This window comes from Equus caballus, chromosome X (genome assembly GCF_041296265.1).
Source record: "Equus caballus isolate H_3958 breed thoroughbred chromosome X, TB-T2T, whole genome shotgun sequence".
Classification (NCBI taxonomy): Eukaryota; Metazoa; Chordata; class Mammalia; order Perissodactyla; family Equidae; genus Equus; species Equus caballus.
This window is the reverse complement of record NC_091715.1, coordinates 10,073,852-10,099,033: the sequence shown is the minus strand read 5'-3', so window position 1 is coordinate 10,099,033 and position 25,182 is coordinate 10,073,852. Positions and strand designations below refer to the sequence as shown.

The window sequence follows — 25,182 nt, the reverse complement described above, 5'->3', positions numbered from 1 at the left end:
GAAGGTCCCTGGAGTAGAGGAGTCCAGGGCTTTCTATGAGGATAGCAACCTTCTCCATAGCCTTCAGAGAATCAGTTAACTAAATGGGGATTTGGGTCTGTTAACTGGCTGATCTGCTCTAGTCGGTCACCTACTAGATGAAGTTGCTAGTCTAAACACAACTCAATCATCTCAAGGACTGTGCTTCCAACATTTATCTTTATAGCTAAAACAAGCCCAATTCCCAGAAATGCTATACAAAATCGTAGAGGGGTGCAATTACCATTAAATAACTGGGTCTTACTCAGAAGCCCTGAGCAAGGGTGGGCGCTGGGAGGAAGGCCCCTCCTTTCAACGTCTCCTGACATCAGTCGTTCTGGTTCTACATAAGAAACAGTGCCCCTGTTTCTGCTCTGAAACACACCCCTAGGAAAGGAACCTGTTTTTCCTAAAGGAGTGGATCCAATGCCTCCAGCTGACACACACTCCCTGCCACTCCTCAACCTCTCTACCACCTGTCCAGTCACTTTCCTGGGTAACGAGATCAAATGGCCACGTAGATGACCCTCGCAGCCCTAGACTCCTCTACTCCAGGGACCTTCGACCTGTGTTCCAATAGCAGCACACTGCATTTTGTTTCCAATCTTCCCCTGAAACCTCAACCTGCAACTCTGTCCTCTTGGCCCATCTTTAATCTTCCACCTGTCAGTATCCCCAGACCTATTCCTTAATGTCTTTAAGACTGCCACATAGCACCTCCTTCTCCCCTAGGTTAGTAGCCACCCAACCCCTCTCCTCTGGTTCCCTTCACGACCCAGCCAAACCCCAATGTCTTCAATTAAATAGGCTGCCTACCTCAAGTCAAATAAATTCAGCTCTACAAAGCTCCACTCCCCAAGCACCTCTATCTTTCCACCCTCAGTGACCTTACAAGTCCTCCCAAGAGCTATAACAGAACGGTCACCTACAAGCACTTTGTTTGGTCTTCAGTTCCATGCTGTCCATCTCAGTTGGGCCCTCAAGGCAGTTTGATCAGTCCTGTCTGCTTCAGAGAGCTGCTCTTCCTTTACCCCCAGGCAGCCACTCCACACCTCTGATCCTCTCCTCGAAGCTGCTACCTAACCTCAAATTTGCCACTTACTTAGTGTGAGTTTCTCACATTCCAAATGTGGATGTCCACCTCCACAGTCTGTCATTCCAGCAGTCTCAGCAGAAAGGAGTCTGCGTGTCCTTTTCAAGGCCAATCCTGCCACTTATGCTCTTGACCCCAGTCCCTACTGCTCCTCTAGGGCCTTGTTCATCCATTGTTCCAGCCATTGTCCCACCTTGTACCTGGACCATGAGCCAATCTACTAACAGCTGCAGGAAACAGCCACCCAGTAAAGGATTTTAAAATGTTACCTCCTGGTGCTGTTGAATTCTCTCAAGGGTCATCTTTTCCCGAGAAATCAGGGCTTCAGATTTTGCTTGACAAGCTCTGTCAAATTTGTTCCAGAACTCGGCTACTTCCTTCTTAGACTTTCTTTTCTCTTCCATTTTAACTTTTGCTATTTCAGTATCTTTAAAATACTTCAACTGCCAATTGATGACAAATCATTGTAAATACCAATAACTGTACTAAAGAAATAGTAACTAATTCTCTCTCCATGGCTAGGTTTAATATTAACGTTCTGTGTAAATATATTTAGTTTACTTCACCTTTAGTTTCATCTTCACTGTACCTGTATGACTCATTCAAAAGGCATAAAGAAATGACATCAATTGGAAAGGAAAATAACATGCACAACAGTATAGTAATGCACTCATTAATAAAGATTCTAGAGTTCTCGTCAAGATGACGCCGTGAGCAGATGTTGAACTCGCCTCCTCCCACGAACACAACCAGGTTACAATAATTTTAGGAAGAATCACCCTGGATTGAAAACTGAAAACTGGATAAAAAGAACCCCCACAACAAGGGACAGTCCTGACGAAAGCAGAAGAGGCAGTAACTCTGGCTGGAGAGGAAAAAAGCCACCTTTGGGAGCAGCAGAGCTTCTCAACTGGCCAGGCAGGAGCCAACCTAAGGTACGAGCCTTCCCTGGAGGAGTGAGGTCCGGAGTGGGGGCAATACTGCTATAACCATCCTTCGCACTCAGCCCAACTGAGACAGGGGTCTTCCTGTCTGGCTTTGCTGACTATTAACTGCAGCGAGGACACCCTAGAAAAGCTATCGGCCGAAAGCCGAAAAGATCCGGGTCTTAAAGGGCCCACGCACAAACTCACTCATTGCAGCAACCTAAAATCACCAGAGAGAAGGCTGACTGTCCTTTGGTGAAACAAGACTCACCTGGTGGGCTCTGGGGGCATCTTGGTGAGAGGAGGATCCTCTCCAGAGACTGAGACATTGGTGGGGGCCGTTGTTCTGAGCTGGTCCAGGCGTGCCGATACAGACACTGGTGGGGGCCACTGAGGTGCGTCCCTTGGGCTATTAGCCCAGGGGTCTGCCACACCCACTAGAGCACAGATTTAATCCAGTTCAGCCAGGGCAGGCAACCCACCCCAGGGACTGGCCCCACCTAACAGCAAGCCCTCAGGCTACTTTTCAGCCTGCATTGACTGAGTGCCTTGATCCTCTACAGGCAGGCAAAGGTGTCTGCCTGTGTGGGGCAGGGCTTGTGTGAGGACCAGGTGAACTGTGGGGGGCATTGGGGTAGAGGTGGGGGCCTCTGCAGTGTGGTGGTGGGGCATGCTCCAGGGCGTTGAGGAGTGTGTACGGACCAGGACTGTGCTGACAGTGTATGTGGTCCTGTGGGGGGTGAGGCTTGTCAGCTGCAGAAGACTTGTGTTTCACAAATAGCCATAAAAAGGATCAGCCCCACCTTCCAAAGCCTGAAACAACTGACTGCCCCCATGCCAAGGGCTAGCCCCACTCAGCTGCACTCCTAAGAGAACTGACATCAGCCTTGTTGGCCTCAGGCCTATCACAACTGTACGCCCCTGAGCCTAGCAACCAGCTACACTGGGTACCAACCCAATTAAGAGGACAACTGCAATAAGAGTGTGCTAATAGACTTTGTAGCCAGCAGTGCTGAGGCCCCTCCAAACCGGATTTACAAACAGCTGGCCAGGGAAGGAAAGATCAGACTCCCTGGGTACCTGCAGTGGGAGCAACCCTGCCACAGCAGAAGAACACAAGTAGCCCACAAAGGGGTCACTCCTGGTTCTTATGGTCTGGTGACGAGAGAGAAGCACACTGCTGGGCCTCATAAGGCATCTCATACATAAGGCCACTTCTCCAAGATCAGGAGACATAGCCAACTCACCTAGCACAAAGAAAATAGCACAGAGAAACAGGCATAATGAGGCAAAGGAATACTTTCCAAGCAAGGGAACACCACAAAACACCAGAAAAAGAACTAAGTGAAACAGAATCTAGCGACCTCCTTGACAAAGAATTCAAACAAAATAGAATGAGGATGCTCACCGATATGCAGAGAAGAATGGATGAACACAGTGAGCACATCAGCAAAGAATTGGAAGATATAAAAAAGAACCAATCAGAAATGAAGAATACAATACTTGAAATGAGAAATTCACTAGAGGGACTCAATAGCAGAGTAGAGGAAGCAGAAGAACAGATCAGCGAGCTAGATGAAAGACTAGAGGAAATCACCCAAGCAGAACAGAAAAGAGAAAAAAGAATTAGACAGAAGGAGAACAGTGTAAGGGAACTCTGGGACAATATCAAGTGTGCTAACATTCGGATTATAGGGGTCCCAGAAGGAGAAGAGAGAGACAAAGGGGCAGAAAATTTATTTGTTGAAATAATAGAGGAAAATTTTCCTCACCTGAGGAAGGAAACAGACATCCAGGTTCAGGAAGCACAGAGAGCTCCAAACAAGAAAAGCCCAAAGAGGCCCACACCAAGACATATTATAATCAAAATGTCTAAAATTAAAGACAAAGAGAGAATCCTAAAAGCAGCAAGAGAAAGGCCACAAGTGACATATAAAGGGAAGCCCATCAGGCTGTCAGCAGACTTCTCAGTCGAGACCCTACAGGCGAGAAGAGAATGGCACAACATATTTAAAGTGCTAAAAGGAAAAAACCTACAACCAAGAATACTATATCCATCAAGGCTGTCATTCAGAATGGAAGGAGAGATAAAGAGCTTCCCAGACAAGCAAAAATTAAAGGAGTTTATCACCAAGAAACCAGTTCTACAAGAAATGCTGAAGGGACTTATTTAAGTGGGAAAGCAATGACCACAAATAGAGATAAAAGAAAAAAATTATCAAAAAAACCCAAAACAAGAAGGAAAAACAGGCAATAAAATCACTTGTCAGGTAAAAGTATAGTAAAGGCAGCAGATCAACTACCTGTGAAGGTAATATGAAGGTTAAAAGACAAATGTACTAAAATTACCTATTTCAATGATAAGAGGGTAATGGATATACACACACTAAACAAAAGACTATATATGATGTGAAAAACATATAATGTGGGAGGAGGGGAGTGAAAAAGTAGAGCTTTTAGAAAGAGGTCAATAGACTGTTATATGCATAGTATATTAAATAGGATCCTCATGGTAACCACAAACCAGAAACCTATAACAAGCAGGAAAAAAAGTAAGACAAAAGAAATCAAACATATTACTAAAGATAGCCATCAAACCACAAGGGAAGAGAGCAAGAGAAAAAGAAAGGAACTGAGAAGAACTACTAAAACACCCCAAAAAAAGAAAAAGTGACAAAATGGCAATAAATACATATTTATCAATAGCTACTTTAAATGTCAATGGACTAAATGCTCCAATCAAATGCCATAGGGTGGCCAACTGGATAAAAAAACAAGATCCATGTATATGCTCCATACAAGAGACACACTTCAGACCTACAGACACTCACAAACTGAAAGTGAAAGGATGGAAAAAGATATTCCATGCAAATGGCAAAGAAAAGAAAGCAGGGGTAGCGATACTTATATCAGACAAGATAGACTTTAAAACAAAAACTGTAATAAGAGACAAAGAAGGGCACTACATAATGATAAAGGGAACAATCCAACAAGAAAATATAACACTTGTAAATATCTATGCACCCAACATAGGCGCACCTAAATATATAAAGCAATTATTAACAGACATAAGAGGAGAAATAGACAGTAACACAATAATAGTAGAGGACTTGAACACTCCACTTACACCAACAGATAGATCATCCAAACAGAAGATCAATAAGGAAACACTCGCCTTAAAGGACACATTAGACCAGATGGACTTAGTAGATATATACAGAACATTCCATCCAAAAACCACAGAATACACATTCTTTTCAAATGCCCATGGAACATTCTCCAGGATTGATCACATATTAGGCCACAAAACAAGTCTCAATAAATTTAAGAAGATCAAAATAATACCATGCAACTTTTCTGACCACAAAGGTATGAAACTGGAAATCAACTACAGAAAGAAAACCAGAAAAGCCATAAAAATACAGAGATTGAACAAAATGCTACTGAACGATGATTGGGTCAATGAAGAAATCAAAGAATAAAAAAATTCCTGGAGACAAATGAAAATGAAAACACGACATGCCAAAATCAGTGGGATACAGCAAAAGCGGTTCTACGAGGGAAGTTTATAGCAATTCAGGCCTACCTCAACAAAGAAGAAAAATCCCAAATTGACAATCTAAAAGTGCACCTAAAGGTACTGGAAAAAGAACAACAAACAAAGCCCAAAATCAGCAGAAGGAAGGAAATAATAAAAATCAGAGCAGAAATAAACAAAATAGAGACTAAAAAAAAATAGAAAAAATTAATGAAACCAAGAGCTGGTTCTTCGAAAAGATAAACAAAATTGACAAACCCTTAGCTAGACTCACCAAGAAAAAAAGAGAGAAGTCTCAAATAAATAAAATCAGAAACGAAAGAGGAGAGATTACAATGGACACCTAGAAATACAAAAGGTACTAAGAGAATACTATGAAAAGCTATACGCCAACAAATTGGATAATCTAGAGGAAATGGATAAATTCTTAGAAACATACAACCTTCCAAAACTGGACCAAGAAGATGTAGAAAATTTGAATAGACCGATCACCAGTAAGGAGATCGAAACAGCAATTAAAAACCTCCCAAAAAATAAAAGTCCAGGACCAGATGGCTTCCCTGGTGAATTCTACCAAACATTCAAAGAAGACCTAATACCTACCCTTCTCAAACTCTTCCAAAAAATTGAAGAGGAGGGGAGGCTTCCTAACTCCTTCTACGAAGCTAACATTATCCTGATACCAAAACCAGACAAGGACAACACAAAAAAAGAAAATTACAGGCCAATATCACTGATGAACATTGATACAAAAATCCTCAACAAAATACTAGCAAATCGAATACAATACATTAAAAAGATCATACATCATGATCAAGTGGGTTTCATTCCGGGCATGCAGGGATGGCTCAACATCCGCAAATCTATCAACGTGATACACCACATTAACAAAATGAAGAATAAAAATCACATGATCATCTCAATAGATGCAGAGAAAGCATTTGACAAGATACAGCATCCATTTATGATAAAAACTCTAAATAAAATGGGTATAGAAGGAAAATACCTCAACATAATAAAGGCCATATATGACAAACCCACAGCAAATATCATTCTCAATGGAGAAAAACTGAAAGCTATCCCTCTAAGAACAGGAACCAGACAAGGATGCCCACTGTCACCACTCTTATTTAACATAGTATTGGAAGTCCTAGCCAGAGCAGTGAGGCAAGAAAAAGAAATAAAAGGGATCCACGTTGGAAAAGAAGTGAAACTATCACTCTTTGCAGACGACATGATTTTATATCTAGAAAACCCTAAAGAGTCCACTAAAAAACGTTTAGAAATAATAAAGGAAGACAGTCAAGTTGTGGGATACAAAATCAATGTACAAAAATCGGTTGTGTTTCTATACACTAACAACGAAGTAGCAGAAAGAGAAATTAAGAATACAATCCCATTTACAATTGCAACAAAAAGAATAAAATACCTAGGAATATACTTAACAAAAGACGTGAAAGACCTGTACACTGAAAACTATAAGACATTGTTGAAAGAAATCGAAGAAGACACAAAGAAATGGAAAGATATTCCGTGCTCTTGGATTGGAAGAATTAACATTGTTAAAATGTCCATACTTCCTAAAGCAATCTATAGATTCAACGCACTCCCTATCAAAATTCCAACAACATTTTTTACAGAAATAGAACAAAGAATCCTAAAATTTATATGGAACAACAAAAGACCCCGAACAGCCAAAGGATTCCTGAGAAAAAAGAACAAAGCTGGAGGTATCACACTCCCCGATTTCAAATTATACTACAAAGCCATAGTAACCAAAACAGCATGGTAGTGGCACAAAAATAGACACACAGATCAGTGGAACAAAATTGAGAGCCCAGAAGTAAACCCACACGTTTATGGACAGCTAATATTTGACAAGGGAGCCAAGAGCATACGATGGAGAAAGGAGAGTCTCTTCAATAAATGGTGTTGGGAAAAGTGGACAGCCACATGCAAAAGAATGAAAGTAGACCATTCCCTTACACCATGCACAAAAATCAACATTGGTCTGAGCAGCATATTTTCAAGTGCCATGTCCGACAGGGCAAGGGAAACAAAAGAAAAAATGAACAAATGGGACTACATCAAACTAAAAAGTTTCTGCACAGCAAAGGAAACCATCAACAAAACGAAAAGACAACCTAACAATTGGGAGAAGTTATTTGCAAACCACATATCAGATAAGGGATTAATATCCAAAATATACAAAGAACTCATACAGCTCAACAACAAAAAAACCAACAATCCAATTAGAAAATGGGCAAAACATCTGAACAGAGATTTCTCCAAAGAAGATATACAGATGGCCAACAGGCATATGAAAACATGCTCAACGTCATTAGCTATCAGGGAAATGCAAATCAAAACTACAATGAGGTATCACCTCACTCCAGTCAGAATGGCTATAATTAACATGACAGGAGACAACAAATGTTGGAGAGGATGTGGAGAGAAGGGAACCCTTGTTCACTGCTGGTGGCAGTGCAAACTGGTGCAGCCACTATGGAAAGCAGTTTAGAGTATCCTCAGAAAATTAAGGATAGATCTACCATATGATCCAGCTATTCCACTGCTGGGTCTCTATCCAAAGAACTTGAAAACACAAAGGCATAAAGATACTTGCACCCCTATGTTCATTGCGGCATTATACACAATAGCCAAGACTTGGAAGCAACCTAGGTGGCCCATCAAGGGACGAATGGATAAAGAAGATGTGGTATTTATACACGATGGACTACTACTCAGCCATAAGAAATAACGAAATCCGGCCATTTGTGACAACATGGATGGACCTTGAGGGTATTATGCTGAGTGAAATAAGTCAGAGGGAAAAAGTCAAATAGCATATGATCTCACTCATAAGTAGAAGATAAAAACGACAAAAAAAATACCACATAGCATTGGAGATTAGACTGGTGGTTACCATTGGGGAAGGGGGAGGGGGGAGGGCAAAAGAGGCGATTAGGCTCACATGTGAGGGGATGCACTATAATTAGTGTTCGGGTGGTGAACATGATGTAATGTATACAGAATTTGAAATATGATGTACATCCAAAAAAAATAAAAATTTTTAAAAAAGTAAATGAAAAAAAAAGATTCTAGATATTTTCCCATACACCTAAGACATTAAAAGACAAGTAAAAATATCACTTTTGTTAATTGCAACAAGATAAAGCTTACCTTTTGACACATTTCTGCCCGAAGCTGCTGTTCTATTTCTCTCTTATATTCATTTAATTTTATTTCTAAACATTCTAACGTTGGACGCTGAGGGTAAGCATCTGCAAACTGATCATCAATAACCTGAAGCTTCTCAGCTATTCAAAAACAACACAGGAAATTAGGATAGAGAAAAGTGGTCAGGTGAGCAAGAGGCCAGAGCTCTGTTCAAAAGCAGAGAGCACATTTAGGGGAAAGCGTAGGGATGTCTGCAATTTACTTTGAAACATCAAAAAATAAAGATGGATTATGGATGGAGAGATAAGTGATCAAGCAAGTATAACACAAATTTACTGGTGGAATCCAGGTATACAAGTGTTCACTGTAAAACTGTTCCAACTTTTCTGTATGTTTGAAAATTTTGATCATAAAATGTTAGGGGAAAAGAAAGCAAAGAGTACAGTTTAAGTCAGAGAACACTAGCATCTCTTTCCAGTCTCTAAGTGCCAAGGCAGAGAGCACTCTTTTATTGGACTTGGGTTAAAGTTGACTCACATATTCAAAACACTGACCTTAAAATGAATCAGAAGCCATGTGTTTCAAGTCTTCCACTTTACAGAGAAGGAAACAGGTGCCCATACGGTTTAATTGACTCCTAGAGGGCTAAGCAACTATTTAATGGCATAACTGGGACTAAAGCCAGGTCTACTGATTGTCTCTCATTCTGGAGCTCTTTCCAGGAGACCCACGGGCCTCAAACCAACTGTGGATCGGAGTCAACCAAAGAGCAGAGTCCAAACCTGGACCTAGAGTACACCCTCAATCATGCAGAACACCAACACCCACCAGAAAGGATGCACAGGAAAAAGGCTGGCCGAAGTAGACTAAGAGACTGGCAGTGTTCATCTCTGGTCAGCTTAACTTTAGACATGATTTCCATCTACTTTTCTGTATTTTCGACCCGCTCTGTAACTGTGCTGTCCAATACAGGACTCCTAGCCACATGTGGTCATTGAGTACTTGGAATGTGACCAGTCCAAATTGAGATGTGCTCCTCAAATATAAATGACATATCAGATTTCAAAGACTGAGTACAAAAAATAAATGGAAAATATCTCATTAACATTTTTTATATTGACTACATGTTAGAATAATACTTTGGACATACTGGGTTAACTAAAATATTACGAAACCAAATTTCACTTCTTTTTTTCCCTGCGGCTGATAGAAATTTAAAACTATGCCCGTGGGTCATATGATTGGACAGCACTGCCCTATAATAAGCATGTACTATCGTCCTAATGGAATAAAACCCAGATCTAAATAAGATAAAGGCCTAGTCATACAATACAGTTTTTATGAATTATGAACCTATCTTCTTACAAGTTAAAGGCGCTATTGCTCTTTAGGAATAAGGAAGGGCCAAGAAATCAACTGATCACATCATTTTAGGCAGCTGTTTCCTTTTCTCTCCTGAGCATAGAACTAACTAAAGGGCAGGGTGGTATTGTAGAAAGGTTGGATGGTGGAAAACGCTCTGGTTCATGGACCAGAAAACTTGGACTGGAATATCAGTTCTGACGCAGACTGAGTTTCCTTCCAAGTTGCTCTTCCTCTAGCAACCTTGGCTTCCTCAACTACAAAATGAAGTGATGGGTTACTGACTTCTCCAGTTTTCTGCACTGCAAATAGTCTAGGATCTTCTCATTTAGTGGCTGTAAAATAAAATTAGATGAGACATAGGGAAGAACCTCCCAGTTAAGAAAGGTTCAACCAGCAAACAAGGAAGCACACGGCCCTTTGGATCCCTGCTCGATTTGGAAAGTGTAGTCCGGGGTCATGAGGGGAGGCAGCAGCCCTGGAGAGCAGTTCCCAGTCCCTTACAGCAACATGATCCCAGAGGAGATGAGCGCCCCTGAGGCCTGCAGGTTGCATCCCTCCCCGTTCAAGCAACAAACACATAAAACAGTAAAGATCAGGTCATTTCCTTCGTTCAAAGGGAAAATAGAAGAACTGAAATTATGAAAGAGCTATAATTACCAAGAGAGTCTTTGCTAGGAAACGTGGAACTTGTCTGAGTTCCTGCATCACAGCTCTCTTTAGCCTGATGATATTCTGCCAATTCTTTTAAAAACTGCATGAGAAAACCTAAAAAACACAATGTATATAGTTTCATTTCACAACTTTGTTTCATTCAACCATCCAGTCACTGTTTACACAACCTTGGCTGTATTAACATTAGCCTTTTTTATATTATATCTCTTTGAAGAATACTTTCTGAGCAAAGGCCTTTCCAAGCATGACACACAATCTACAAGCAATAAGGAGAAATACTTATCAACCAACAACATAAAAATTAAAAACTTATATACGGCATGAAATAAAGTCAAATGATATACTTGAAAAAAATACTTGCAATAATGTGGAGATTGATGTGAAAATTAGTCTTCTAAGAACTCTTACAAATCAGTGAGAAAACAGAAAAATGGGGCAAGACATGGACAAAGAGTTTACAGAAAAAAATCTTTAAATGTCAAATAAACACGAAAATTTTTAAATGTCAAATAAACACGAACAAAATCATAAATGCAAATGAATACAACAGAGAGAATACATTTTCCCAATGAGACTGCTAAGATTAAAACGTTGATACTGTCAGTTTTGACAAGGGTTAGTGGGGAAACAGGCATGCTCATTCACTTGGGAGGGAAATTTGTCGAGGTTTATGCATATTCAAAATGCACATGCCCTTTGACCTAGTCATTCTGTTTCTATGAATTTACACAGCTATACTTTCACAGGGGCACAAAGGGCACATACTACACACTGATTACCTCTAACGGCAAAAAAACAATGAAACAGCTCAATCTCCATCAACAAGGGGTTAATACACTCTTTAAAAATAGTCTAAATGTACAACTACAGAAAGATACATCAGTGGAGAAAGAAAGCCAATTGCAAAACAGTATCTATAACATGATCCCATTTATGAGCACATGCATGTTTTAATTATATTTACATAGACTTTTATATTCACAAACTAAATTCTGGTAGGACAAACAAGAAACTATTCACTCTAGTTATCAGTGGAAAGTGAGATTAGAGAATATGGGCAGAAATTACTATTTTTCTTTCACTTTATACCCTTCTGAATGTTTGAAACATTTTTAAAACCGTAAGTTATTTTCAAAGTTTTCAGTTTCATAAAACAAAGTTGAGGGACCAGCCCCGTGGCCGAGTGGTTAAGTTCACGCACTCCGCTTCGATGGCCCAGGGTTTCGCCAGGTTGGATCCTGGGTGCGGACATGGCACCATTCATCAGGCCACGCTGAGGCGGCGTCCCACATGCCACAACTAGAAGGACCCACAACTAAAAATACACAACTATGTACCAGGGAACTTTGGGGAGAAAAAGGAAAAATAAATTCTTAAAAAAAACAAAGTTGAAAGTACCCCTGCTTCTGCATCAGCTGAGTTAAGGGACTTTTCTGCTGAAGATTTTCAAATATACTTTTTGCTTCCCCTAATGTGGATATAAACTCTGTTCTTTCACATCCATTTTCCTGCAATTCTTTGTCTCATCCATCTATCTTCTCACGACCTCTCCCAGTCAGCCTGTTCCGTCCTCACACCTTTCTGCAACTGTTCTGCTGAGGCCTTGTCCTGGCTACCTCTATGAAAAAGGCAGACATTCTGAAGAAGTTTCTTCAAGATCTGCAGTGGCAAATCGTCAGAGATGTGCTCTTCCAGCTCAGTATGTCTAATGCTGTTACCTTTACTCAGCTCTGCAGTACTTTCTGCAGGCCCCAATTAGTTCCACTTCCCCTCTGCCCCACCGCCCCCACACACACACCCTCTTGTCTAGTCTCTTCATTTATTTACCCATTTATTTACATCAGCATAGACTCATGGATATTTATTTTACACTTTGGGTTATAATTCATATATTATAGAATTATTCTATAACTCATTATTTCTGTAATCCAGTATTTTATTTCGTTGCTCCAATTGTTTCAGCTTTGGGCTTTGGGAGCTCTTTCATTGTGGATTTTTGTCTTAAGCACTTCCTTCTGTTCTGCCACTGTAAGAGGCCCCAGGCTCATCCTGCATATTCTCTACTCTAATCGTGGAAACAGCCATCATTTCAAAGAGCCCTGGCGCCTATTATTATGAAGTGGTATTAGAAACCAAATCTTAGTGCTTCAAACTGGGCACTAGGTGTGCTCACTGCTACTGGGGTGTCATTGCTTCTAGTCCCTCTCAGCCCACAGAGCAAGGAAATATATGAGTGTATACTAACTTGTGTATATAAACATATCTATACTCTTTCTATATTATCTATCTATATTAAGCTAAACATGAGTTCATTCAGATGTCTCCAACTAATCCATTACCACATGGATCATTCTAGCCTCTTCCCCTTGTTTATCTGTAAATTCCACTCGAACAACGGAAAATCCGGCTCCTGCCACCTACTATCCATTGACTTAATTGCTCAATTCCAGCATACATGTATAATGGTTTCAGAATTGTTGACCAGTGGCCCCCTTGAGGAAACTTTACCACCTCGAATACAGTGCCTATGTAGAGCTCCTTCTGCCTTTGGTCTTACAGTCTCCACTCATCTCCAAAGTTAGTTAGCTCAGCATCTTTCTTCCCCACCCCCTTCAGTGAGGTTAGTAGGCTGTTTTGTCACAGTCTGCATTCCACCCTGGAAATTTGCATACGTTAAGGTTCACTCTTTGTAAAGTTCTATAGGTTTTGACAAACGTCTAGTGCCACGTATCCTACCATTACAGTATCATACAGAATACTTCCGCCACTCTAAAAAACATCCCCTGTGCTTCACCTATTCAACCTCCTACCCTTTCCCTCCAAGTCCCTGGCAACCACTGATGTGTTTACCATCTCTATAGTTTTGCCTTTTCCAGAATGCCACATAAATGGAATCATAAGGTGTAGCCTTTTCAAATAGGCTTCTTCCATTAATATGCATTTAAGATTCATTTATATTTTTGCACAGCTTGAGAGCCCATTACTTTTAGCTGAACAGTATTCCATTGTCTAGATGTACCACAGCTTATTTATCCATTCACCTACTGAAGGACATCTTGGTTGCATCCAATTTCTGACAATTACAAATAAAGTTGCTACAAACATTCATGCACAGGTGTCTGTGTGGACATAAGTTTTCAAATCAGTTGGGTAAATATCTAGGAGCATGACTATCAGATTGTATTGTAAGATTATGTTTAGCTTTGTATGAAACTACCAAACTGTCTCCCAAAATGGTTGTACCATTTGGCAATCCCAGCAGCAATGAAAGAGTTCCTGTTGCTCCACATCCTCACCAGCATTTAGTGTTGTCAGTGTTGTGCATTTTAACCATTCTAATAGATGTGTAGTGGTATCTCACTGTTGTTTTAGTTTGCAATTCCCTAATAACAAATGATGTTGAGCATCTTTTCATATGCCTATTTGCCATCTGTGTATCTTCTTTGGTGAGATGTCCGTTCAGATCCTTTGTCCATTTTTCAATTGTGTTGTCTCTTCAACCCAGTTTTGAGTTTTTTGGATATTTGATACAAGTCCTTTATCAGATGTGTCCTTTGCAAATATTTTCTCCCAGTCTGTAACCTGGCTTTTCATTCAACACTGTCTTTGATGGAGCAGACATTTTTAATTTTAATAAAGACTAGTTGGTCTTTTTCTTTCACATATTATGCTTTTGGTGTTATATCTCATTACCAAACCCAAGGTCACGTAAACCTTCTCTTATGTTTTCTTCCAGAAGTTTTATAGTTTTGCATTTTACATTTAGATCTATGGTTCATTTTTTTTTTTAAAGATTTTATTTTTTCCTTTTTCTCCCCAAAGCCCCCCAGTACATAGTTGTATATTCTTCGTTGTGGGTCCTTCTAGTTGTGGCATGTGGGATGCTGCCTCAGCGCGGTTTGATGAGCAGTGCCATGTCCGCGCCCAGGATTCAAACCAGCAAAACACTGGGAGCGCGTGAACTTAACCACTCGGCCACGGGGCCAGCCCCTCATGTTATTTTTTAAGATTTTATTTTTTTCCTTTTTCTCCCCAAAGCCCCCAGGTACATAGTTGTGTATTCTTAGTTGTGAGTCCTTCTAGTTTTGGTATGTGGGACGCCACCTCAGTGTGGCTCCATGAGCAGTGCCATGTCCATGCCCAGGATTCGAACCACGAAACCCTGGGCCGCCTGCAGTGGAGCATGCAAACTTAACCACTCAGCCACAGGGCCGGCCCCCACGTTAATTTTTGTATAAGTGTAAGATCTGTGTTTAGGTTCACTTGTGTGAATATGAACGTCCAATTGTTTCAGCACCATTTGTTGAAGAGACTATCCTTCCTCCATTGAATTGCCTTTGCCCTTTGTCAAAAACCAGTTGACTATACAGATGGTCCCCGACTTACGACGGTTCGACTTACTATTTTTCGACTTCATAATAAAGTGATACGCATTCAGTAGAAATCGTACTTTGAATTTTGCTCTTTCCTGGGCGAGCGATATGTGGTATGATACTCTCTTGTGATGCTGGGTGGCGGCAGTGAGCCACAGCTCCCAGTCAGCCCCATGATCAGAAGGGTAAACAACCGACCTGCTTACAACCATTGCGTATCCATACAACCATTCTGTTTTCACTTTCAGTAAAGTATTCAATTACATGAGTTATTCAACATTTTATTAAAAAATAGGCTTTGTGTTAAATTAGCCTACAGACTGGCAAAATCATCTAAGCGTTCTGAGGATGTTTAAGGTAGGCTAGGCTATCATGTTTGGTAGGTTTGGTGTATTAAATGCCTTTCCAACTTAGAATATTTTCAACTTATAATGGGTTTATTGGGATGTAACCCCATCATAAGTTGAGGAAGATCTATACTTGTGTAGCTCTATTTCTGGGCTCTCTGTTTTGTCCCATTGATCTATGCATCTATTCTTTTGCCAAACCCAGGTAAGGATATTAATTTCTAGAAAGCAAAGAGCCAGTGTCCAAATCTTCTGCCCAGCTATTTTCTGGGCATCATTATCTCTGAAAGGAAAAATTAGGGGTGGGAAGGATGGGGGGTGGAATCTAGGGGAAAAGTACTATGGCCATTCAACAGATCAGTACCCTTGGAGTAGAGACATAGTAAAATAAGCCCATAGGTCTCTGTCAGGGGATAGACAACAGTTGGGAACAAAACATCTTCCTACTTGTTTTCTGATGGTCTCAATCTCTTAATGGGAAGCCATCAATTTTAAAAAAATAATTTCATTTTAACAGTAGCTGTTTTACTGTTAGTGAATTTTAACCAAATTTTGACACTAGGCTGCCTAACATGTCTACTACTCATAGTTTTTCTGAATTTCAGAAATTTTATTAGGATGCTGGGTGAAGCTGGTAAGAGCTATTAGCCAGATGTCTTTCTGAGCCAGAAGTATTTTTTTTATTGAGTTAATGATAGGTTACAATCTTGTGAAATTTCAGTTGTACATTAATGTTTGTCAGTCGTGTTGTAGGTGCCACCCCACTTCACCCTTTGGGCCCACCCCCCACCCCACCTTTCTCCTGGTAGACACTAATCTGTTCTTTGTCTACATTTTTAAATTCCTCATATGAGTGGAGTCATACACAGATTATCCTTCTCTAACTGGCTTACTTCACTTAACATAATTCCCTCAAGGTCCATCCATGTTATTGCAAATGGAATGATTTTGTTCTGTTTTACAGCTAAGTAGTATTCCATTGTATATATATATCACATCTTCTTTATCCATTCATCTGCTGATGGGCATTTAGGTTGCTTCCATGTCTTGGCTATTGTAAATAATGCTGCAATAAACACTGGGGTGCATGGGACTTTTGGAATTGCTGACTTCAAGCTCTTTGGATAGATACCCAGTAGTGGAAGAGCTGGGTCGTATGGTAGTTCTATTTTTAATTTTTTGAGAAATCTCCATACTGTTTTCTATAGTGGCTGCACCAGTTTGCATTCCCACCAGCAGTGTATGAGGGTTCCTTTTTCTCCACAACCTCTCCAACATTTGTTACTATTAGTTTTAGATATTTTTGTCATTCTAATGGGTATAAGGTGATATCTTAGTGTAGTTTTGATTTGCATTTCCCTGATGATCAGCAATGATGAACAGCTTTTCATGTGCCTATTGGCCATCCGTATATCTTCTTTGGAGAAATGTCTGTTCATGTCTCCAGCCCATTTTTTGATCGGGTTGTTTGATTTTTTGTTGTTGAGTTGTGAGAGTTCTTTATATATTATGGATATTAAGCCTTTGTCAGATATATGACTTGCAAATATTTTTTCCCAGTTAGTGGGTTTGTTTTTTGTTTCAATCCTGTTTTCATTTGCCTTGAAGAAGCTCTTTAGTCTAATGAAGTCCCATTTGTTTATTCTTTCTATTGTTTCCCTTCTCTGAGAAGACATGGTGTCCAAAAAGATCCTTTTAATACTGATGTCAAAGAGTGTACTGCCTACGTTTTCTTCTAGAAGCCTTATGGTTTCAGGTTTCACCTTTAGGTCTTTGATTCATTTTGAGTTTATTTTGGTGAACGGTGAGAAAGAATGGTCAATTTTCATTCTTTTACATATGGTCTGAGCCAGAAGCATTTAAAGAGAGTGTATAAAGGTGAAAAGCTATTTTTAAGGATGATATAAATACATACAATAAGTGGATTATTTCTTAACGTCCCTTCAAGCCCTAAATTTCTTTCTGAAATGGTAATTAAGATACAGACACGAGCTATATACCTTAGACCTGTGTTGTTCAATATGATAGCCACGATTCACGCATAGCTATTTAAATTTAAATTAAAATCTCAGTTCTTCAGTAACACTAGCCACATTTCCAACGTTCAGTAGCCATGTGTGTCTAGCAGCTACCAGAACAGACAACATAGATACAGACATGCCCACCATCACAGAGTTACACTAGACAGCACTGCCTTAGAATACAGAATAGAGGATCACTTACCATACTGAACTTCAGTATGGATGACCTACTTTGCAGGCAATCCAGAACATCTTGTGATCCAATTCACTCATCCTCTAACATTACTCCCAAGAGACCAGGCAATTAGGTCACAGACTAACGGCTGGCAGAAAGTAGGTACTCAAATGTGCGCCAAATGGTATGTTCTGAATGAATGTCCAAGTGGGGATGGATGGTAGCAATGCTGACAACAGACAAAATCCAGGAGCGCACCAAGACAAAAGGACCATTACATAATGTTACAGATTATTTAAAGAGACCTAAAGAATAAATATGCATTCAGGCAAGTTACCAGCTCATGTTCATGCTACAAAGCCCACTGTCAAGTGTAGCCATGGTCTGGCACCTGCAGCAGTTGTAAAGGAAAAAAAAGCCTCACTTTTCCTCCTGTATAGAGAAAAACCCAGTTCTTCCCTATTATGTCTCTCTTCCATGTAAGTCTCCTTTACTTTTATACAGAACACTACATTACACTTCACTTCTGACCACCAAAACTGACTTCACTTCTGGTCACCAAATGTGTGAGGGTTCTGTGACATCAGCTGGGTGTCCTACAATTTAACTCAATTATGACACGATCTCCTGGGAGATAGCATCAGACCCCACAGGTTGAGGGCTCAGTCCCACAAGACTGTCCCCACCACCACATACATACACACTCTTCAGATGCCAGTCACAAGCCCAGGTTATCACCTGTGCTTCTGACCAACTGCCTACAGTTCAGAGGTTCCCACCATCTCCTCCTCAGGTTCAATTAATTTGCTAGAGCAACTCACAGAACTCAGGGAAACCCTTACCTTTATCAGTTTGTTAAAGGATAGAGATGAACAGCCAGATGGAAGAGTGCATAGGGCAAGGTATGTCGGAAAGGGCACCGAGCTTCCATGCCGTCTGGGTGCACCACTCTCCCGGCACCTCCACATGTTCACCAGCCCAGAAGCTCTCCAAACCCCTACCTTGGGGATTTTATGGAGGTTTCATCACGTACACATGATCAATCATTAACTCCATTTTCAGCCCTTCTCCCTTCTCCAGAGAATGGGGGGTGGGGCTGAAAATTCCAAGCTTCTACTCATGGCTTGGTCTTTCCAGTGACCAGCCCTCATCCAGGAGCCATCCAGGATCCCACCCAGAGATGCCTCATTAGAGCAAAAGACACTCCTATCACCCAGGAAATTACAAGGGTTTCAGGAGACCTGGGTCAGCAACAGAGGTCAAAGACTGATATCAGAACAAGAGATGCTCCTAGTGTTCTTGTCATTGGAAATTACAAAGGTTTTAGGAGCTCTGTGCCAAGAACTGGGGGCAGAGACCAATAGATATATTTTCTATTATTTCATAGCAGTTATGGACTCTACGAAGGTTATTATGAAGGCAAAAGTTAAAGCAATTTATCAGGCCTATATAAACACTTAAGAATTAACATATATATACATATAACACTTAGTACTGAACAGATACTTCATTCTTTAAGCAATCATTAATAAAAACTCCATAAATTGTACTTCAGGGGGACATCTAGGATACAAAGATACTTGGCCTAAACATTATGAGTTTTTGTTGTTTGTGGAAATGTTCAAAACAGTGGGTATCTTTACAAAGAGGATCTTTCAATCCATTTGTAGGGCTCTTGATACTGTATGCAGTTTTCTCACTGGAGTATCTAAGAGCTATTAAAAGGACTGAAATTTGGGGGAAATGATCTGTATTTATCAAAACAGATGAATTTGTTCTATTTAAAGGGTAATGTATTTTCAGCAAGGAAAAAAAATCAAATGATTTAATCCAAATTAAATTGCCTACTCTTCCCCCTAAAAATTATTAGTTTCACACTTTTATAGGAAAAGATACATGACAAAAATGTTGCTATTCTCTCCAAAGATGAAGGCTCTTACCTTTTTGGTTTTCTTTATCAAATCCTGAAATCTGTTAAAAGAAAATATTTTACCTTTATTCAACTATTCAGTTATAATTAACAAACCAAAGCATGTTAAAAAAACTGAACAATCCTACCAGTGATTTGTAGAGACTGGATTCAGGGTTGATATTAATGAGTTGTAATAGATCCTGCATAGTAAATATCTTAAAGAAAAAAAAAGATTAAGTAGACATAGTTTTACATCAATGTTTAAATGATAAATTAGGATGTTTCTAAATATAAGACTAAGAAACATGCTTCAGATTAAATAAAAAGATTGTAACTATGCTAAAAATGTAAAATTGAAGCTCTTTCTTATACTATTAAATAAATTATGATAAACATATTGAGGTTAAAAGGATAAAATATTTTTCTTGATCATGTTCATTAACCTCCAAATACTTCACACTGAAGATGATATGGTCTAACAGAAATGACAGAAATGGTAAATGCCTTACAAATGACAAACACTCAAATATCTATGAACCAATGAATACGTGAGTGAATTCCAGGGTCTTTCAATTGCAAAAGTACTATTGCTTCAAAATGTAAGTAAAGTAAATTTTTACTGTCTTAACAACTATGAATGACTAAAGAGTACCTAAAATAGTTTTAAACAACCATTTTGGGTAGCTAGTCTTAATATATATATTTCTACTACAATATGTATGATTTACTATGTCCACCCTGAGAACAATCATATATTTTCAATTGGTTTTCCTTTAAAGAAAATATTCTGCATGGCATTTGATAGTCACATGCGAGCTGGATTAATTACTGCTATAAAAACTATATAACTGACTATTACTCATGCAAAAAGAAAAATTGTGAAATGTAATTAGAAACTTAAGCGATTGATGGACTCTCAAAAAATTCCTAATGTTGATAAATAAAATCTGGTTATTAATGAAGAAATACAGCATATTTAAATTTTAAGTTTTTCAAATACTCACATTGTTCTTGTTTTCTTAAAACTTCTGCATATGAAACTTTTGGACAATTATAGACAAGATAAAGAGAGTGAAAACAGGGAAAACACCAAGCATGAACCCTAATGTAAACTATGAACTTCAGGTGATAATGAGGTGACAATGTAGGTTCATCGATTGTAAAAATGTACATAGTAAAAAATGTTGATAGTGAGGGAGGCTGCACAGGCGTCGGGGCACGGAATATATGGGAAGTCTCCCCTTCTGCTCAGTTTTGCTGTGAACCTAAACTGCTCTAAAAAAAAAAATAAGTATTAAAAGAGAGAAAGTTTGCTATTATCTGCCTATAATGAAATATGACTAATATGTTCAGTGGTAATGGTGGCAAAATATAGTTAAAATAATTAGAAAAGTGGTAAAACATGTTTTAATATTGGAGAACTCCACAGATTTTTAAAAATTATGTATTCCTCCCTTCTCTTAAGTGATCACAGAGAAGAGAAATATCTGAAGAGACTGTTGCATAGTAAAAAGAGCACATTTTAGAGATCTAGAGTTACTGCCCTGCATTGTCACAAATCATGTGACCTTGAGCAACTCAAGCAATGTCTTGGAGCTAGAATTGCTCTTACATTCCACGCAGTCTACTAAGACTTAGAACTGCCATTTACGTTGAATGTAATGCCTCCTCATCTGTATTACAGATGACGCCTGCAGTGTGGCTGCACAGCGCCAGGCTCACAACAGACATTCAACGTAAATAGCAGTTCTAAGTCTTAGTAGACTGCGTGGAATGTAAGAGCAATTCTAGCTCCAAGAAACTTAGTGATTCTACACATCACAATTTTACAAAAGACTAATCAAGATTCCAAGAAATTGATAACAATATCAAATTTAGTACTCCTTTGTTACATTATATAACAAATATATGATGTGAATTCAAAGATGAACCAGAAATGGACCTAGCTAGTGAAGGAGCACTCAGCTATTATGCAGTACTTTATTATCTGAGGAAGATGCCATTAATAGAAAATTCAGAAAGAGAAAAGGAAAGACTTTACCTGTTCTTTTGCCAAACCACTTTCCGGAAAGAAAACAGAAAGTGAATACTCATAGCCACATCTCCGTAAGTGATCTACCACTAGAGAGTTAGAAGCACCTACTAAGAGGGTGCTCCCTTCCACTGAAATGGACTGGGGCTTCAGTTCTCCACTCAGTACAGGGTGCATCAATTCGTGAATGAGCTGGTTTCTGAGTTGCGTCTAGCTCAAAAACAAAGAAAAATGAAACAAGAGGGAAAAAATTTTCAGCAGGATTGTTTCACTGGAGATACACAGATCTGTCACATGAATTATAATCCTTCCTTTAATTTCCAGAATGGTTCTAGATTCATGGCCAAAAGTAAGGAATCTTCCCCTGCACACTTTGTCTTACCCTGTGAGACAAACAGACCAGTGAGTTCTGGACAAAGCAGCCTGCTTTCACCAGCTTCGAAGTGAACTAGTGGTTAGCCAGAACACATGCAGACTCTAACTTGACTTCCCTAGGAGCCCACTTCAGCAGTTTTTGATTAGAATATTAAGTATAGGAGAAAATTCTACTTCATCACCTCTCTGTGGATTGTTGGAGGATACGAAAATAATACAGGGTTAAACCAGTTTATTGGGCATATTGATCAAAATAAAACTGGGTTCCCAAAAGGAAATAACATATGCAAGAGAGAAATCGGTAAACCCAAAGCAGGCTCATTAAGATGCACTTTCACATATAGTGTTTACATCTCAAGACACTGTGAAATACAATAATTTTCTCACATTTTATAAATGAGGAAATTTAGGTTCTAGATGGGTAATTTTCTCAAGGTTATAATACTAACATTATTATTCACTTGGATTTTAAGAAAATCCCCTAAATTAATCAGACTACTGGATATTTGTTCTAATCTATTTTGCATATTATCTGGAAACATACAATTGGGCTGAGCGGAAGAGCACACTGCCTAGATTCACAGGGCTCAGCAGTAAAAACTATCTACTGAATTCGTACCTAATAGAATACAAGCAAGAAACAAATGGTGTTCTTGCTATACCTCTTCCTTCTATCCTTTAGCTAGAGAGTAGAACAGTATATAATCACTAGTATAGAACAGGACTTATTCTACATCTAAAATCCTATAGTAAAAAAGGCATTTACACTGAACAGAACACACATCCTCTGCCTCATCTAATACAGTTCAGTAACTAAAATAATAAAACAAGAAAAGAGAAACTACAGCATTCTCCACCAGTAAAATTTAGAGGCGGTTTCATTAGATTTGTAATATACTAAAGAAGGAGATCCAGCTTAATTAATAAAAGGATTGATGGTGTCTTACAAACAAGTACTGAAAGAGGATAACATTTAAATGAATGATACAAGCAGGGTGAAAGAAAAGTAAGAGTAGAAAAAAAAATGAAACACAGATAAATTCCCAATTTGACAAACCAAAAAGCATGCCATCTAGCACTTGCTAGAAGGAACTACAAAACTGGCTGGGGGCTTTCCAGCAGCCAATGTAAAGAGGGAAATCCATTCAGAATTAAAGTTTGCAATGTCCCTAAGAATGAAATAAATACAATGACTGTGCAGGAAGGGGAAGTAGAAGAGAACAGACTTGTGGATCCTCAGCACATCTCTTTAAGAAATAGACAGATTGAACAGATGCAAAATAAGGAAAAAGAAGATCTGATAAACTTCATTATAGACATCTATATGAATTTGTACTTAACCATGAATACAAATTCTTTTTAAACACCCGAATAGAATGTGAATTAGGCCACTAAAAAACTCAGTGAATTTTAAAAATTAGAACTCACCCAGGCCACAGTCATTGGACCAAGAAAGTAAAACTTAGCTGTGATTGAGAAAGCAAAAATCTGCCTTGCCATTGATCAGGCTGGAATAACAGAAACTGAATAGCCAGCTGTAAGCAGGAAACACTCTCCTGAGGAGACACCGCATCTGTAGAGTGAACGACTAGCATAATGCTAATACTCAAGCCAAACAAGGATAGCTCAAAAGGATAATGATTAGTGGATATCAATTGTGACTACAGATATGAAGTAAAACATTATCAAATCTAATTCAGAAGCACAGGGGGAAAAAAAATGCCATGACCAAGAATTCAAGGACCATTCCACATGACAAAGTATATTAATGTGTTACACACTACAATTAATTCCAGGTGGGTTAAAGAGTTAACTGTAAAAAAAAAATGAAGCCTTTTAAAAAACAATGAAAAGTGAATATTCATGCTTTTAGTGAAAAAGACTTTACTGAGAATAATCACCAAAAAAATAATCAATAGATTTGACCATATAAAAATGTAACATCATATTTTTAAAGCCAAATTAAAGGTAAACACTGAGATAAAGTATTGCCACAAAAATGGAAAAAAGATTAATAGTTTCTATTTGAAGAGTTCTTATACATTAATAAGAAAACACTAACACCCTAGAAAAAAATGGGCAAGGAACAAGAACTGCCAATCCACAGATAACATACAAATGGCCAGAAAATATGTGCGACCTCATTAATAATCAAAGGAATGAATACTAATATAAGGGTTTTCCAATTTTAGAGTGGTTTTAAGAATGTCATGACAATAATATTGGAGTGAGACAAGCATTCTCAAACTGCTGGTGGAATATAAACTCTTACAGTCTTTCTAGAACAAAACACATACACCAAGAGCCTTAAAAATGCTTATGCCCTTTGATTCAGTAATGCCACTTAACCTATCCTAGGCAAAAGAAGGAGAACCACAATGGAAGGAATGTGTAGACCAGGGTATAAATACTCAACAAGAGGGGACTGCTACCTAAATCACCCATACATCCAAACATGAGCCTGGTGCCGCTGAATATGAGGATTTCAAGAAACTTTTAAGGACATAAGAAAATTCCCACAATATTAAGAAGGATACATACATACACACACACACATTATGCCAATTAGTGGTTGTACTAGAGATGACTTTTCTCCTCTATGCTTTTCCACATTTTTCAGATGAGTCTGAAGTGGTTTTTTTTAAGTTACAAAAACAATGGGGGAGAGAGAAGAAAATCATCAAGCTCACTTTTCCTTAATATCTCATTTTTAAGTGTAAAATATACTTTTGAAATGTATATAGTAATGCAAACACGTTAGAACTAATCCTACTCCTTGCTGTTAGTTCATATAGAAAGGGTACTAATAAATACTTGCTGCCAAAATTAAATATTCATACCTTTCAATCTATTTTAAAGAAGAAAGCTCTCATTCCCCAAACTATTCTATGGTAAGCAGCACACTGAATGTTTTCTATATGGTGTCAATGTCCTTCATTCCAACGTATTACAAAAGCACTTACTAATTCAGGAACCTGTAAACCAGACTTATAAAACAAATCTAACCTTACTAAAAGGTGTTCATTTTATAAAGTCACCCGCTCCTATCTTAATGTCGGCTCAATAAAATCTACATTGGAATATGCTCTCTTAAGAGAGCCCAAACTCTAAACCACTTGAGACTACTGTTCCAGGATAGAGTTATACATGAACAC

At 38.9% G+C, this 25,182-nt stretch overlaps 1 protein-coding gene across 11 annotated transcripts in view; it reads right to left on the bottom strand.

Moving 5' to 3' along the window:
- Positions 1-25,182, bottom strand: part of OFD1 (OFD1 centriole and centriolar satellite protein) — a 46,819-nt gene that overhangs the window by 20,866 nt on the left and 771 nt on the right. For 6 of the 11 annotated variants that reach the window (XR_011434596.1, XM_023633905.2, XM_023633908.2 and 3 more), the window contains exons 3-8: positions 21,662-21,862; positions 19,767-19,835; positions 19,649-19,679; positions 10,778-10,885; positions 8,759-8,895; positions 1,381-1,554 (exon numbers count right to left, since the gene is read on the bottom strand). Coding sequence is in view for 10 of the 11 variants with exons in the window: in XM_023633905.2 (XP_023489673.1) it covers positions 1,381-1,554; positions 8,759-8,895; positions 10,778-10,885; positions 19,649-19,679; positions 19,767-19,835; positions 21,662-21,862 (720 nt within the window). In the remaining variant the exon portion in view is untranslated. The remainder of the gene's footprint in view (positions 1-1,380; positions 1,555-8,758; positions 8,896-10,777; positions 10,886-19,648; positions 19,680-19,766; positions 19,836-21,661; positions 21,863-25,182) is intronic. The other 5 variants (XM_023633907.2, XM_070256927.1, XM_001917181.6 and 2 more) reach the window with 3 other exon arrangements.